The 17393-nt window shown below is 49.2% G+C and overlaps 1 protein-coding gene across 3 annotated transcripts in view; it reads left to right on the top strand.

Annotated features, from left to right (window-relative positions):
* PAPPA (pappalysin 1) overlaps window positions 1–17393 on the top strand; it is a 644537-nt gene that overhangs the window by 521295 nt on the left and 105849 nt on the right. For all 3 annotated transcript variants that reach the window (XM_033961720.1, XM_033961721.1, XM_033961722.1), the window contains exon 15: window positions 8338–8521. In XM_033961720.1, the coding sequence (XP_033817611.1) occupies window positions 8338–8521 (184 nt within the window). The remainder of the gene's footprint in view (window positions 1–8337; window positions 8522–17393) is intronic.

Raw genomic sequence — 17393 nt, 5'->3', positions numbered from 1 at the left:
AGATTTTTGAAAAATGATAATACTGTATATTTCAATTTTATGAAAGCTTAGGAGTGGGATTTAGGAAAAATAATAATGGATTCTGGGTTGAGAATAATGTTCAGAATGAGGAACAAAGCATCTATTTTTGCTTTTTTATCTGAAAATACTTATAAGATAATGTATTGATCGTATTTGAATCCAGATGAAACAAAAAAAAATGTTATCTCATAATGAATGTTTTGTGTTGAAGATCATTTGAAGGGGCTGGAACATTTTTGCATCTTTGGTGGGAATGTTCTAAAATACTTTTTTTTTTTTGGGGGGGGTTGTCATCTGTAGTTCATGAACTTGATTGTATTCTGGAGTGTTAGTTAATAATGCATCCAAAATTTATTTTATTGAGTTCATTGAGGAAAGTTCTCCATTTCTCCTAACTGTATAACTTCAACTCATTCACATATAAATTCAAGTAGTAGTATTACTGGACCCAGTAATTAACTCCCTTGCTCCTCCTCAAATGTAATATATGCCATCATCTTCCACCACAATTCCTCTGGTATTTACCTAAGAAATTCCTGAAGAGAAAGAATACATGGACGCAAATCTCATATCAGAAATGGCAACATGCAAAAACCAGTAGAACACTTTCTCTGACTTTAAGGTTGCTATACTCCTACAAAGGAACTTCAAAAGTACATTCCTGAAACTGCTAAAGTGAAGCTCATCAAAACAACATCCTAGGCCTAAATACAGACAACAGCTTAATGGCCCACTACAGGTATAAATTAATTTAACTCTTCTCATGCACCACAGTTGTCAGCAATTCCTCTTTGACCTACCCTATACTTTTCAATGCCTTCTCTATACTCAGTAACCTCCTTCCTATCTCCCGAACTACATTTATCCCAGGACAAGCAGGCAGCATATTCTCACATGTGGGTGACGTCATCCACGGAGCCCCGATGCGGACAGCTTTTCAAGCAAACTTGATTGAAGATTTCAAGTTTGCTAGTGCTGCACCACGCATGTGTGTGCCTTCCTGATCCACTAGAGGGCGCATCTCCTCCTCATGGTCTTCAGTTCTTAGTTTTCCGCGGAGCCAGAAAGCCCTGTCTCTCTTCTCTGCGTTCTTCTAAGTGCCTTTCTAGCACCGCGGCTTCTTTATTTTGTTAGGGAGTCACTGTGCGTTTGTTGATTGATCGTGTATTTCTTTGTTTCAAAAAAAAAAATAAAGGACTTTTTATTGGTTCCACCGGCAGGCCCTTCTTGGGCCTCAGGCATGCGGCTAGGCCTCATTTGGCTGCAGCTGTATTTTCTTCTTCCCTGGCCTCTCTCTGGGCTCACCTCGTGTGAGCAGGATGGCTGGGACCCTTTTTCCTTCGTTGGAATCGGACTGAGTAGCTTCGATCCCCAATAAGTTTTCTTTCTTTCTTTCTGTTCTTCTAGCTGCGTTACCTCGGTAATGCCACTGGCTGAGTCTCAGGCATTCCAGGAATCGAGTGCAGTCGTGCCCGCCTCTACGAGACCTTCGAAGCGTGCCTCCTTTCATGGGAATACTCATCTCGAGGTTGCCCTTTATGGAGCGCACTGCTGCACCTTTCTTACCAGTTTCATTGGTACGGTGCCGACTTCTGAACCTCGATGTGCCTCGACGTCGACTGGAGCTTCGTGCCTCGACGTCGGCTGAAGCTTCGTGCCTCGACGTCGACCGGGGCTTGGTGCCTCGACGTCGACCGGGGCTTGGTGCCTCGACGTCGACCGGGGCTTGGTGCCTCGACGTCGACCGGGGCTTGGTGCCTCGACGTCGACCGGGGCTTGGTGCCTCGACGTCGACCGGGGCTTGGTGCCTCGACGTCGACCGGGGCTTGGTGCCTCGAGGTCGACCGGGGCTTGGTGCCTCGAGGTCGACCGGGGCTTGGTTCCTCGAGGTCGACCGGGGCTTGGTGCCTCGAGGTCGACCGGGGCTGGGTGCCTCAATGTCGACTGGGGCTGGGTGCCTCTACGTCGACTGGGGCTGGGTGCCTCTACGTCGACTGGGGCTGGGTGCCTCTACGTCGACTGGGGCTGGGTGCCTCTACGTCGACTGGGGCTGGGTGCCTCTACGTCGACTGGGGCTGGGTGCCTCTACGTCGACTGGGGCTTCGTGCCTCTACGTCGACTGGGGCTTCGTGCCTCGACCTTGACTGGGGTTTCGTGCCTCGACCTCGACTGGGGTTTTGTGCCTCGACGTCGACTCCGGCTTTGTGCCTCGACGTCGTTTGAGGCTTTGTGCCTCGACATCGTTTGAGGCTTTGTGCCTCGACGTCGACTGAGGCTTTGTGCCTCGACGTCGACTGAGGCTTTGTGCCTCGACGTCGACTGAGGCTTTGTGCCTCGACGTCGACTGCGGCTTTGTGCCTCGACGTCGACTGCGGCTTTGTGCCTCGACGTCGACTGCGGCTTTGTGCCTCGACGTCGACTGCGGCTTTGTGCCTCGACGTCGACTGCGGCTTTGTGCCTCGACGTCGACTGCGGCTTTGTGCCTCGACGTCGACTGCGGCTTTGTGCCTCGACGTCGACTGCGGCTTTGTACGTCGACTGCGGCTTGGTGCCTCACCGCCGCCTGAGGCCTTGTGCCTCGACGTAGAATACGGCTTGGTGCCTCGACGTCGTCTACGGCTTTGTGCTTCGACTTTCTGCCTCGACGTCGATTGGGGCTTGGTGTCTCGATGTCGACTGAGGCTGGGTGTCTTGACGTCGATGGATGCTTTGTACCTTCGACGTCGGCTGCGGCCATGTGCTCCGCATCACTTGACGCTTGTGCTTCGACGTCGCCTGAGGCTTGTGCCTCGACGTCGACTGAGGCTGGGGGCCTCATTGTCGGCTGGAGCTCTGTGCCTCGTCGTTGCCGAGGCCTCGTGCCTCGCCATCGACTGGAGCTTTGTGACTTGACGTCGCTTGGGGCTTTGTGCCCTTTGGTTGGCTGTGGCCTTGTGTCTCGATGTCGACTGTGGCTTGGTGCTGCAACGTCGCTGGGGGCTTTATATCTCGGCAGCGGCTGAGGCTTTGGGCCTCGGCGTCGACTGCGGGTTTGCGCCCCGTTATCGACAGGGGCTTAGTGCCTCGACGTCGTCTGGGGCTCTGTGCCTCGGCGTCTCCGGCTCCTGTTCGAAAGGGTTCCCCGCTTTCTCTTCAGTTCATTCCGGGCAGCCGTGACGGACTCTTGTAGTACGGAGTTCGGTTTCCTGGAGGAGACTCTCTCCCTGCTCCGGCTCTATTGCTCCTGCCATGCGTCATCTCGCTTGGCGCAGAGTGTGGCTGAGGATCCGAACCTCCAGGATCGTCTCGCCACTTTTACTTGCGTGAGTTCTGCGCTTCTTGAGGCCTATCTTGCGGTGGCCACTAACCGCCTCTCAGAACGCGACCGGTCCTTCGCTTATCGGGACGCCTTCAGCTGAATCCAGTCTGCCTTGGTGGTTTGGACTCCTTCTCCGGAGGGGCCCTCCGGATACCTTTCTTGTGTTATCTCGGCCTCCTTCGCAGCAGCCGCAATAGCTGCAGCAGCGCCGGGTTATGGTCCAGCCGCCGGCTTCGGCGATTCCTGGCCGTCTTTTTGACTATTCTCGTATAGCCTCCGGGTAGCTCTCCTTCTGGGGATTCCTCCCCTCCCTTCAGGAGGGGTGTCTCCGTGTCTACGCACCGGGAGTATAGCCTCGCTTCTGTCGGTTGGGCATTCCCATCCTCCCATCTGCGTCTGGTCCTGGCCCTTCGTGACCTGCACTAGTTTCTAGTCCGGGAGTGGTTCAGACTCTGCCCGCCCCAGTCTCGGGAGTCCGTCGGGGCGGACCTGGACCCAGTTTGTCTGCGCTCCTTCTTGTCTCGGCCTCAGGGGGAGGCCCTTGTTTGGTTATGCCGGAAGGTGGCCCCTCTGTCCTCAGTCCGCCTCCGGTCTTTTCTGCCTCTGCCTCGGCAGGCCGCCTGTCTGCGCTTGAGTCAGCTGGTGTCTCAGCGGTCTTCGGCCTCGGCCGAGCTGATGCTGATCCTTTTGGGATCATGGGTCTCCACGGTTCATGTCCCGATGTTCGCCTGGTTTCATCTTCGTGTTTCCCGCTGGACCCGAGCACCTCAGTGATGGCAGGATCGGGATCCCGCTTCCCAGCACATTGTGGTGCCTCCCTCCTTGACACGCTTGTTTCGTTGGTGGGCCACCTCTTCGTATCCCCGCATCAGAAGGTTCTGCCGATGGACTCCTCGGCATAGGCTTAGGGGTGCACCTCGACGGCCTTCGGACTCAGGGTCTTTGGTCGAGTGCGGATCGTCGCAGCCGCATCAATCTGCTGGAGCTCCGGGCCATTTATAATGCCGTGGTGGATTTTCGTTATTGGTTACAAGATTGTGGGGTCCTGGTGCGTCCCGACATCCCGGTGGCGATGTATTCTGTGACCAAGCCAGGGTGTACAGGTTCCCTGTTACTTTGCAGGGAAGCCCTTTGTCATTGGCAGGGGGCGTTACACCACTACTTCTTTCTTCGGGCGGTGTATTTCCGGGGCGAGCAGCATTGTCTGGTGGACACGTTGAGTCGCTCTTTTCGGCCGCATGAATGGTCGCTCCATTCTCAGACTCTGCATCATGTGGTTGTTCGGTGGGGAACCCCACAGGTAGTTCTGTTCGCTTCGCCCCTCGCTCACTGGTTGCCTCGATATTGCTCGAGGATGTTCTCCCGGGTTCACATCGAGGTGGATGCTTTCCTTCTCGATTGGATGGGCAGGTTCCTCTATGCGTTCCTTCCCTTTACTCTGATTCTCAGATCTTTGATGCACCTCCTGTCGGGCTGCGCCACCATGATCTTGCTGGCTCCTCTGTGGCCCTGACAGCTGTGGTTCTCCCTGCTCCTTCAGCGTGTCAGGGAGCCTTTGCTTCTACCTATGTTCCCTTCTCTGCTGTCTCAGTGTTGAGGTTTCTGTTGCCTCCCAATCTGCAGTCTCTACACTTATCAGCTTGGTTCCTCGCAACCTGCTTCCCTCCTTCTGTTTCTCTCAGTCGGTGGGGATATTCTCGAGGCTTCTCGAATGGGCTCCACTCGGCAATGCTTTTCCCAGAAATGCTCCTGATTTGCTGCGTGGTGTGCTGAGCACTGCATGGATCCACTCTCTGCCTCCTTGCCTTCAGTGCTAGATTATCTGTTCCACTTGTCTCGGTCTGGTCTCAAATCAACATCTATCTGAGTCCACCTCTTTGCGATTGCTGCCTTTCCTCGGCCGCTGAATGGGAAGCTGCTCTCCGTCCATCCAACGGTTTCCAGCTTTCTGAAGGGTCTCTTCAATGTTCATCCTCCGCTCAAGCCCCCTCCGGTGGTTTGGGATCTTAGGGTGGTCCTGGCTCAATTGGTGAAACCTCCGTTTGAACCCATTGATAACGCTCTTTTGATCTGTTTCACCTGGCGGGTGGTATTCCTGGTTGGTCTCATGTCTGTTCGTAGAGTCCGTGAGCTGCAACCTCTGGTTGCGGACCCGTCTTCTGCTGTTTTTTGTCAGGACACAGTGGTCCTGCGTACTCATTCCAAGTTCTTGCCCAAGAAGGTTTCAGACTTTCATCTCAATCGTTCCATTGTTCTTCCGGTCTTTTTTCCGAAGCCCCACTCTCATCCTGGCGTGGTGGCGCTTCATACGATTGACTGTAAGAGGGCGTTGGCTTTTTATCTTCAACGCACTCAGTCTCATCGGACGGTTCCTCAATTGTTTTTGTCCTTCGGCCCTACTCGGGTGGGACGCCCAGTTTCCCAGCGCACCTCGTCCAACTGGTTGGCTGCTGGTATTTCCTTTTGCTGTGCTAAGGCTGGTCTCGCGCTGCATGGTCGAGTCCCGGGACATAGAGTCCGAGCGATGGCGGCTTCTGTAGCTTTCCTCAGGTCAACGCCTATCGAGGAGATTTGCAAGGCTGCCACTTGGTCTTCGGTTCATTCTTTCACCTCCCACTACTGTCTGGATACTCTGTCCAGGAGCGACGGCCGGTTTGGCCAGTCGGTTTTGTGTAATCTGTTTTCTTGAATTGCCAACTTCCCTCCGTCCCTTTTTGGTTAGCTTGGAGGTCACCCACATGTGAGAATATGCTGCCTGCTTGTCCTGGGATAAAGCACAGTTACTTACCGTAACAGGTGTTATCCAGGGACAGCAGGCAGATATTCTCACAACCCGCCCGCCTCCCCAAGGTTGGGTTCTTTGCTAGCTATTTAAACTGAAGACCATGAGGAGGGGATGCGCCCTCTAGTGGATCAGGAAGGCACACACATGCGTGGTGCAGCACTAGCAAACTTGAAATCTTCAATCAAGTTTGCTTGAAAAGCTGTCCGCATCGGGGCTCCGTGGATGACGTCACCCACATGTGAGAATATCTGCCTGCTGTCCCTGGATAACACCTGTTACGGTAAGTAACTGTGCTTTCTTGCAAATGATTAAGCAGACTCTTTTCCTTAAAAGTTAATTCCTCAACAAATTGGTAGTCTATAAGATACCATCAGTTTTTGTCATATTTACTACTCTCTAAAGGGATATTTTGCTTCATTTAACTGATCTGAAACAAGGCAAAACCAATGCATTCACTAGTTTGATAGCCTGTGATAGCGTGAGCAAGGGTTAGGTGTACAGCCTCCACAGACACAGCAACGAACTGGCTTATTCATTTGACTAGGTGAGGCTGTGGCCCAGAATGCCATCAATTGGGAACACCAAAATACTCAGCCTTACCTGGTCTACAGGTTAAGCCTTTTCTCTCTCCCCCACCCCTCTTTCCTGGTTCAGTCTTTCTCCTTTTCTCTTTCCCCCACCCCTCTCCACGGGTCCTACACTGCTCTTTCATTCCCCTGCAGTCCTGTAACGTTTACATTGGTCACCACCAGTAGCAGTATGACAGTCTACTTTTGGCCAGCCCCTAGGTCTCTTCTCTGCTCTATCCTGCCTCCTCTGATGCAATTTCCTGTGGGTGGGACATTGCAGAGGGAAGGTCTAGGGGCTGGCTTAAGGCAGCCTGTCAGGCTGCTGCTGCCACCAGCAATCAACATCAGCTTTATAAACCCACAGGGGAGTGAGAGAAGTGAGCGAATCAGAGGAGGAGAAAAGAGAGACTGGACTGGGGGGCGAGATGTTGAACCCATTGGGGAAGGGGGGGCACCAGAAGCAGTGCAATGGGGAGGCTACTGCCAAAGTAAGTTGGCTCAGGAAGCCTCTTCCCTTGAGCTGGCCCTGCAGCCGACAACGTAAAAAATAAAACAAAAACTCTTTATTAATGTACTCAAAGAATATATGCTAAAACCTGTCCATTTCACAGGTGTGGTAAATTAATAGTAAAAATAAAACTTTTTTCAAGTCAGTTATGCTCTTCACAGGGAGACTAGCTTATTTCAGTTCCCACAATCCTAGTTTGCACTAGTTTAAATTTAGTATTAAATAAACTCAGACCTGGCTTAGCCTGGCCATAAAGAATCAGGACTTTCTCAAAGTTTCAAGGAAAATCTTTTCCTATCTTAGCCAAACTTCTGATACATTACACAGAGATTGTAAAAATATACACTGATAGGCTGCTCTGGGCTTCCCTAGCTTGTCTCTGTTCGGCGATTTTATCTGCCCTTACTGTAGTGTGCTCTCTACTGAGCACTCGAGCTAGGCCAGTTAAGGTGGCTCTGTGACAAACTGTGGTTAAGGGGCAGGGCAATTTCCTGTATACTCATTATGTAGCCTTGTATCTTTCAAATCTAGCCAGAAATAATGTAAATGCAATTCTATTTTTCCAAGGGAGTAGACATTCAGGACCAATGCCAGATGCTGCTAAATACAATACAAAACAAAAAGATGGAACAAAAGTCTCTGGATGTCACAGAAGTTGTAAAACAATGAAAATTTATTACGTCAAAATTCCAAATATAAAAACAAAAATATAAAATATGTCAGAAGTACATATGATACCAATTGCTCATGTAGATAGCAACATGTGACATACACATGGAAACTTGTATCGGGTACTTGTATTTTATATGTTTTTATATTTGGAATTTTGATGTAATAAATTTTCATTGTTTTACGGCTCCTGTGACATCCAGAGACTTTTGTTCCATCTTTTTGTTTTGGATTCACCAGCATTTTTGGAACATAGGTCCTTTTTCTTTCTTCTTGTTGCTATACAATACAAAATTCCAAACCTAGGCATGATCAATGGGAACAAGTCCCATTACTCACCTATCTTTGTTAGAATCTGATGAAGATACAGTTGATATCCATGGGGGAGGGGGAGAAATAACTTTCTTGAGAATTTCATTCAGGATGGATCTGATAACATTTTTTTAAGCTCTTTTGAGCTGACTATCTTTGCACTCATTTCTTCCAGTTGGAGAGCGCCATCAGTATGACCTGCACAGATGGGAAGTGGAACAAGCAAGTATCCTGTGAGCCTGTAGATTGTGGGATTCCAGATCAGTATCATGTGTACCCTGCAGTGTTTTCCTGTTCTTTTGGTACCACCTTTGGGAAACAGTGCTCCTTCCAGTGTCGATCTCCTGCCCAACTCAGAGGTACAATTGCCTTGAACTGATTTTTTGAAGATACTGTAGGCATGTTGACCTCTACATTTTCTTCAGAGAAGTACACCAAGCATTTATTTATTTCAGATGTTAATTTCCCACTTATTTATTTTTTAGCTGCTTAGACTTATTTAATGTTTCTGTCTTTTGGTGTTGAGGGAAGCCAGGCATTGAAGATAATGACAGCAAAATGTACCTCCTCCAGGGCTTCTTTTTTTTTCTTATTTAAGAAAGGATAAATAGAGCCAAAATTGTAATTACCTTGTCTGGTTCACCTCAACCTGATCTTTTGTTTAACAAGGCCCCAGAGAAGGGCTAAGTCAAAACAAAATTAAACTCCCAGGTCTTCAGGCATTCAAATCCAATCCCAGAATCATTTGTTAACTGTCATATTTTAAGGGGAGCCTTTTTAGAGCAATGGATAATATGTTCTCATACTTAAAACATGTACTTATGCAGCTATTATTTTTACAGTCGTTTGGTTCTCCCAGCATGTAAAAAGTAAAAGAGAAGCCAAAATTGTTTCCAACATCAAATGTTCAGTTACAGATAATGCTACAATAGGGAGCCCTGGATCTTCTTCTATAATACATGTAGAGTTACAGTGCAGCCTATTAAAACCCAGAAATAGAACTGGTGTCGTGTGGATCTAACTTCTGAGAAGAATTCCACGAGCATATAGGGCCAACCCTGTCACTAGGCCAACCAGGGGTCCACCTAGGGCAACAACATTAAGGTGGAGGTGGTGGTGGCGGCATGACAGTAAAGAAATATCTCATCTTTTCTTCCTGCCAATGTCACCTACCTTTTCCTGGCTGCTCCCAAAATACTCAGTGCTGGTGCATGATCTTTCAGTAGAGGCCTATGCTGAAGCATGGCCAGATTCTGCCCTTCCCAATGCATTTCCTGACCAGGGAGAGGGCAGAACATTGCAGCACTTTAGAATGGGCCTCTACTGAAGGTACCGTGCTAGAGCTGAGTACATTTGGAGTGGCTGTGAGGAGAAAGGGCAAGAGAGGCAGCAGAAGGGTAAAGTGAAGTGGGGGCAGTGGCATAGTAAGGGGGAGTGGGGGGGAGGGGGGCCTGCCCCGGTTGCCATCTTTGTGCGGGCGCTAGAGCCTCTCCGCCCCTCTGGCGCACTTCTCAAAATGTTCACCGGTGTGAGCAGCATCATCCACCTGCTGCTCATGCCGGCCTCGCCTCTCTTCTGATGTCATATCCTGGTTCCAAAGTCAGAAGGGAGCCGAGGCCATTATGAGCAGTAAGTGGAAGATGCTGCTCACACCAGCAAACATCTCAAGAGGTATGCGGGAGAGGCATTCAAGTGAGGGGTGGGGGGAGAGTGCACGGTGCGGTGGGATGAACAGGGGGGTGCACAGTAAGGTGATTTCGGGAGCCTCTGCCCTGGGTGCCAACCTCCCTAGCTAGGGCACTGAGTGGGGGTAGGGAAGGAAAGGGAAATGCTCGGACCCTGATGTGAGGCCATTGAGGGGAGGGGAGATACTGGCCATCTAGGGAGTAAAGGGGGGTTGCTGGCCACCTTGAGAGGAGAGAAGATGTTGGACAACAGGGAATTTGGGGGCTAGGGCCTTAAGCTGTCCCCTTAGGGGTGTGAGGGAGCATAGCTAAGTTTCACCTATAGCATCACATACCCATGGTAGACCTTTAAGCACCTGAGTATTACTTTGTAAACGGTTGCTCTGAGATTAAGTGCTTAAGAGCTCAGAGCAACTGTTTACAAAGTAATACTCAGGTGCTTAAAGGGCCATACCATGGGAATGTGATGCTGCCCTCAGGTAACATAAGGGTTTAGACCATCCACAATGAAATCTGTGTGAAATATCAATACATGCATCTTATCTAAAAACTAGATTTATTTATGATTATGTATGTCTTTTATAAGATTATTTGATTATTTTATGCAACACATTTTGAGCCACGGGTTGGAAATTAGGGGTGTGTATTCTGTTTCCTTTATGATCATGTAAAGTGTTTGGGGTCATAAAATAAATTTTGCATGCATAGAAACAAAGTAATAATACAAAAAAAGGAAAATTAAACTTAAAAGAGGGTATGTATACTTGGCAATTCTATAGCTGATGCCTTCTTAGTCCAAATAGATAGCTTTTCTTAAATGTTTTATAGCTTAGAGCAAAACTACCGGTATTTTCATGGCAGTGAAAGCTTTTGTAAATAATAAATGAAAATCCCTAAACTTATTCTTAACTGAATATGCCAAAGGTAGAGAATTGAAGTTCGCTGATTCAGTAAAAATAAAGGCTTTGCAAGAATGTATTTCCAGCAATTCTACTTCATCATTGATTTATTTATTCAAGTTTCAAGTTTATTATAAATTTGATATACCACCCTAGAGCAATATCCTTCACAGCAGTTTACATATATGAATAGCCTTAGATGCAGGTAAACGATAAAGGAGGACAGAAAGAGATGACTGACAAGAGTAGAAATGATATAAACTCCATTAAGTATAGAATAGTAGAGCGAGAAATCAGATAATGGTAGATATTAAGCGCCCACCCTTTGCCCAGATTTTATCACAAATTATTGAATTCCCTCCAAAATGTCCCTTGTGCCTAGAGGATGGAGCCTAAACAGAAATTAAAACCATAATAGCAATAATGGAGAGTTTTGGTGAAGACCACAACCAGTGACAGAAAAATCAGCATGTTCACTGTTCCAAACTGCTGTTTGTTTTACTACTCAACAAATCATCTTCGTCTAAGTCGAAATTGAATCCTAGATTCCCACCTTTGTCCATTGTGATAGGAAGAGATAACCTAATTAGAATGCCAGGCAACGTCTGCAAACTTCATGGTGATCTTCAGACTCAAAAAGAGAACGTACAGTATAGTAGTTTTAGCAGAAGAACCACATTCGTATCATACCATCAAGAATAAAAAAAGCAGACAGAAAAATAATAATAGTAAATACAAAAGGAAAAGAAAAATGGAGAAAAACGGACCTCATACACAGGCAGCCGGGACTACACAGGACCCTAAGCCACCCATATCGTCACTAGCCTGAAAAAAACTCTGTACATATATATTATTTCAGTCTTTCATTTCATTCATTAGAATTCATTAAATTTGTATTTTTCAAAATTCTTGATGGTATGATATGAATGTGATTCTTCTGCTAAAACTATTATACAGTATGTTCTCTTTTTGAGACTGTACCCTTGTACTTTTGATCTTCAGATGGGGCCATAGTTGCACAGTTACCTCTTATTTATCAGAGAATTTTTGAAAGCTTTTGAGCATTTATAGAAATTACCACTCTGGTGACATTCCAGCTTGGTCTTGTTTTCTGTTTGACCAAGTAGTTGTGCTTCACACTCCTTACAGGGGAGGGGGGGAAACAACCCAAAGGAAAACCTTTATGGCTGCCACTTCTTCTGGCAAAAGACGTAAGAAGACTTGAGGCGGTCCAGAGGAGGGCGACGAAAATGATAGGAGGCTTGCGCCAGAAGACGTATGAGGAGAGACTGGAAGCCCTGAATATGTATACCCTAGAGGAAAGGAGAGACAGGGGAGATATGATTCAGACGTTCAAATACTTAAAGGGTATTAACGTAGAACAAAATCTTTTCCAGAGAAAGGAAAATGGTAAAACCAGAGGACATAATTTGAGGTTGAGGGATGGTAGATTCAGGGGCAATGTTAGGAAATTCTATTTTACGGAGAGGGTGGTGGATGCCTGGAATGCGCTCCCGAGAGAGGTGGTGGAGAGTAAAACTGTGGGGCTGAGTTCAAAGAAGCGTGGGATGAACACAGAAGATTTATAATCAGAAAATAATATTAAATATTGAACTAAGGCCAGTTACTGGGCAGACTTGCACGGTCTGTGTCTGTTTATGGCCGTTTGGTGGAGGATGGGCAGGGGAGGGCTTCAATGGCTGGGAGGGTGTAGATGGGCTGGAGTAAGTCTTAACAGAGATTTCGGCAGTTGGAACCCAAGCATAGTACCGGGTAAAGCTTTGGATTCTTGCCCAGAAATAGCTAAGAAGAAAAAAAAAAAAAAATTTAAATTGAATCAGGTTGGGCAGACTGGATGGACCATTCGGGTCTTTATCTGCCGTCATCTACTATGTTACTATGCTTCCATGGACTGTGCTGATATATTCATAAGTCAGGAAACAACAGTCAGATGCTTCCTCCCCCAAGGGGCATCCATAGAAAGAAGCAACAAATATATAAAAAAAACAACCAAACCAGTAGATATGGATCATCATAACAATTGAAAGCTATATGAAAGGCATAGCAAGTTAAAAAAGGGGTTGGATAATTCCCAAAAAGAAAAAGTCCATAAGCCATTATTATGGTGAACTTGGGAAAATCTATCCTTTTCTAGGATAAGCAGCATAAGAACATAAGAACATAAGCAGTGCCTCTGCCGGGTCAGACCACAGGTCCATCCCACCCAGCAGTCCGCCCCCGCGGCGGCCCAACAGGTCATGACCTGCCTTAATCACCAGAAGGGGCCCCCTATTGCCCCCTAGGTTTTCAATCGAAGTCCTATCTTCCCATCAAAGTCCTAACCCTCCGGCCTTGCACCTGCACGACCTGGTGAGCTGTCTATATTTATGCATCACCCCAGCACCTCCCTCAGTACCCCACGATCCCCTTTTCCCTCAGGAATCCGTCCAATCCCTGTTTGAATCCATGTACTGTACTCTGCCGGATCACTTCCTCCGGGAGCGCATTCCATGTGTCCACGACCCTTTGGGTGAAGAAAAACTTCCTTGCATTTGATTTGAACCTATCCCCCTTCAGTTTCTCTGAGTGCCCCCTCGTACCTGTCGTCCCTTTTAGTCTGAAGAACCTGTCCCTGTCCACCCTCTCTATGCCCCTAAGTATTTTGAAGGTCTCTATCATATCTCCCCTGAGCCTCCTCTTTTCCAGAGAGAAGAGCCCCAGTTTATCCAGCCTCTCGGCATATGGGCAGTTTTCCAGCCCTCTTACCAGTTTCGTTGCCCTCCTTTGGACTCTCTCAAGAATTGCCTTGTCCTTCTTGAGGTGCGGCGAACAATATTGAACGCAGTATTCCAGATGTGGGCGCACCATCGCTCGATAAAATGGCATGATGACTTCCCGCGTCCTAGTTGTTATGCCCCTCTTGATGATGCCCAGCATCCTGTTGGCTTTCTTCGAGGCTGCTGCACACTGTGCGGATGGTTTCATGGATGGATCCACTAGCACACCCAAGTCTCTCTCAAGTCCGGTGTCTCCCAGCAATCCCCCCCCATTTTATACTCGAACAACGGGTTCTTTTTCCCTATGTGCATGACCTTGCATTTATCTACGTTAAAGCGCATTTGCCATTTGTTTGCCCAGTCCTCCAGCTTATTGAGGTCCCTTTGCAGTTCCTCACACTCCTCCCTGGTCCTAACTCTGGCGCAGAGTTTGGTATCGTCTGCAAATTTTATAACCTCACACTTTGCCTCGGTTTCCAGGTCATTGATAAATATGTTGAAGAGTAGCGGCCCCAGCACCGATCCCTGTGGCACACCGCTCGTGACTCCCCGCCAGTCAGAATATTGGCCCTTTACTCCGACCCTCTGTAGTCTACCTGATAGCCAGTGCTTGATCCATCTATGTACATCCCCGCCCACCCCGTGGTTCCACAGCTTCCTAAGTAGCCTTTCATGTGGCACCTTGTCAAAGGCCTTTTGAAAATCGAGGTAAATGATGTCTATGGGTTCCCCTTTGTCCACCTGACTGCTTATTCCCTCAAAGAAGTACAGAAGGTTTGTCAGGCACGACCTTCCCTTACAGAATCCGTGCTGGCTTGTCCGCAGTAGGCCATTTTTCTCGATGTGCTCGCAAATGCTGTCCTTGATTATTGCTTCCACCATCTTCCCTATAACTGAAGTCAGGCTCACCGGCCTGTAGTTCCCGGGGTCACCTCTCGATCCCTTCTTAAAGATAGGTGTGACATTCGCCAGTTTCCAGTCCTCTGGTACCTCTCCAGTTGTCAAGGATAGGTTGCAAACATGCTGGATTGCGCCCGCTATTTCCTGTCTTAGTTCCTTTAGAAGCCTTGGGTGGATCCCGTCCGGTCCCGGAGATTTGCCGCTTTTCAACCTGTCAATCTGTTTGAGGACATCCTCCCGACTTACCTCTATATGCCCCAATTTTTCAGCCTGCTCCCCACTCATGAGATCCTCTGAGTCCGGTATATTGGACGTGTCCTCGCTCGTGAAGACCGACGAGAAGAACGTGTTCAACCTCTCAGGTACCTTTTATCCTCCTTAATCACTCCCTTCTTATCCCCATCATCCAATGGCCCCACCTCCTTTCTCACTGGTTTCTTCCCCTTTACGTAACTGAAGAATGCCTTGAAGTTTTTTGCCTCCCTGGCCAGCCCCTGCTCGTATTTCCCTTTTGCTTTTCTAACCTCTCGGTGGCATTCCTTTTGGCATATCCTGTGCTCCTGGTGATTTTCTTCCGTTGGGTCCCTCTTCCATTTCCGGAAGGACACTTTCTTGTCACTGATTGCCCTCTTTACTTCAGGTGTCATCCAAACCGGGTCTTTTGGCCGCTTGTTCTTGCGGCCTTTCCTGAAACTGGGGATGTACAGTTTTTGCGCTTCCTGCAGTATGTCCCTGAGAAGGGTCCAGGCGCTCCCTGCAGTCTCCATCTTAATGCCGTTCCTGAGCCTCCTCCCCACCATTTTCCTCATAGCAACATAGTTCCCTTTCCTGAAGTTGAGCGCAGCAGATGCGGTCCTCCCCACTATGGGTGACCCCCTTTCTAATGTGAATCCGATCACGTTGTGATCACTGTTGCCTAGTGTTCCTCCTACTTCTACCCCTCTTGCAGGCCCCCCTAATCCGTTAAGGATGAGGTCAAGAGTAGCACCCCCTCGCGTCGGTTCCTTGACTAGTTGCTCCATGAAGCAGTCCCTCACAGCTTCTACGAATCCTGCTTCCCTCGTGGAGTTGGAGTGACCCGTACTCCAGTCTATCCCCGGGTAGTTGAAGTCCCCCATCACTGTTACACTTCCAGTCCTGCATTCCTGTCTCAGTTCTGCTTCCAAGTCGTGTCCTATTGTTTCTGACGCACCAGGCGGGCAATAATACAGCCCCAGCTTTATGTCTGCACTCTTCTTTCCCAGCAATTTGACCCATAGCGATTCCAGCTCCTCTGCCTTTGTTGCCGTATCGATCTCAATCGAGTAGATATAGTCCTTTATATACAGCGCTATGCCTCCCCCCTTCTTGTGGGTCCTGTCCCTCCTGTAGAGATTGTACCCTGGCAGCACCACGTCCCATTGATTTTCCTCTGTCCACCAGGTTTCTGTAATTCCTATTATATCCAGGTCCTCCCCCTTGGCCATGACTTCCGGTTCACCCATCTTAGCCATGAGGCTTCTTGCATTTGCGTATAAGCACTGTAGGTCCCGGTATTTGTCCTCCACCTCTGCCTTTACCTGGGCCGCCTTCCCTTGAGTCTCGGGCCGTTTTCCCGCTCCCGGTGCCACCACCTCTGCCTTTACCTGGGCCGCCTTCCCTTGAGTCTCGGGCCGTTTTCCCGCTCCCGGTGCCTCTGCTGTGCCCTCCGCCTTTACCCTTGCAACTCCCTTCCTCCCCATGTCCCTTCCACCCCTCCTCCCCGCTTTTCCCCGGGGAGTACCAGCCCCCTCCCGTGCTATCATCCCCTGAGCCTTGGTTTGTTCCCCCTTGCCTTGTGGCTCCCCTTTGCCCTGTGGCTCCACCTTATTGCCTTCTGTTTGCACCCTGGTGCGATCTCGCCCCCCTGAATCCCCTGTTTTCTCCTTCCCCTTAGGCTTCTCCCAGCAAGTTGTTACCTGGTGTTTCCCTCGCTGTCTGATCACGAGTTCCATCGGTCCCCCGTCGTCCTCCCTGCAGTCAGCCCGTTCAGCATCTTTTCTGGATACTGCTGTCCGAAGCGTCATCAGGTCAGCTGTCGGCTTTCCCCCTCTCCGTAGTTTAAAGCCCTCTCGATCTCCTTCTTAACGTTGGCTGCTAGTATTCTTGTTCCCGCCATGCTCAGATGCAGGCCATCCCGCCTGTAGAGCTTGCTCTTTCCCCAGAAGGACGACCAGTTCCTCACAAAGTGGAAGCCCTCCTCCTTGCACCACCTCCTCAGCCACGCATTCACCTCCTGGAGCTCGGCCTGCCTCCTTGCATCTGCCCTCGGGACCAGCAGGATCTCCGAGAATGCTATCCTCTGTGTCCTCCGTTTCAGCTTCCTTCCCAGGACCCTGAACTGGTCCGTTAGCACAGGCATGCTGAAGTTCCTCCGGCTCACATCATTTGTTCCGACGTGGACAATTACTGCTGTCTCCTCCGTTTCGGCTCCGTCCAGGATCCTCTCGATTCTGTCGGCAATGTCCTTTGTCCTGGCCCCTGGGAGACATGTCACCAGCCGGTCCTCTCGACCTCCGGCAACGTGACTGTCCACCTCCCTCAGGATCGAGTCTCCCACAACAATTGCAATCTTTCCCTTCCTCAAGAGCCTCCTCTGCCTCAGGTCCGTGTCCATGGTGAATCTCGGCGCTCCTCCCTCGGGGTCCTTGGCCTCCTCCACCCTCCTGGCCTCTCCACTGGCCTCTCCACTAGGTCCATCCTCCGGTGGGTCCTGGCTCTCGTCTGGTGACACCTGTCTGAGCTGCTGCTGGTTCTGCTCCTCGACCCTCCTGTAGCTCTCCTCGATGAATCTCTCAAGGTCCCTCACCTGATCTTCAATGAAGCTGTTTCTGTCTGGATCCTCAGACGCCTGGCATGGCTCCTCTGAAGCGTGCTGCCCCTCCAGGTCCTGAACCCTGGCCTGCAATCTCGCAACCTCATACTTCAGGCCTTCCAGCTCTTGGCACCGGC

Source organism: Geotrypetes seraphini, chromosome 10, assembly GCF_902459505.1.
Source record: "Geotrypetes seraphini chromosome 10, aGeoSer1.1, whole genome shotgun sequence".
Lineage (NCBI taxonomy): Eukaryota > Metazoa > Chordata > Amphibia > Gymnophiona > Dermophiidae > Geotrypetes > Geotrypetes seraphini.
Note: the sequence above shows the minus strand (reverse complement) of the source record. Positions and strands in the feature narration are given on the sequence as shown.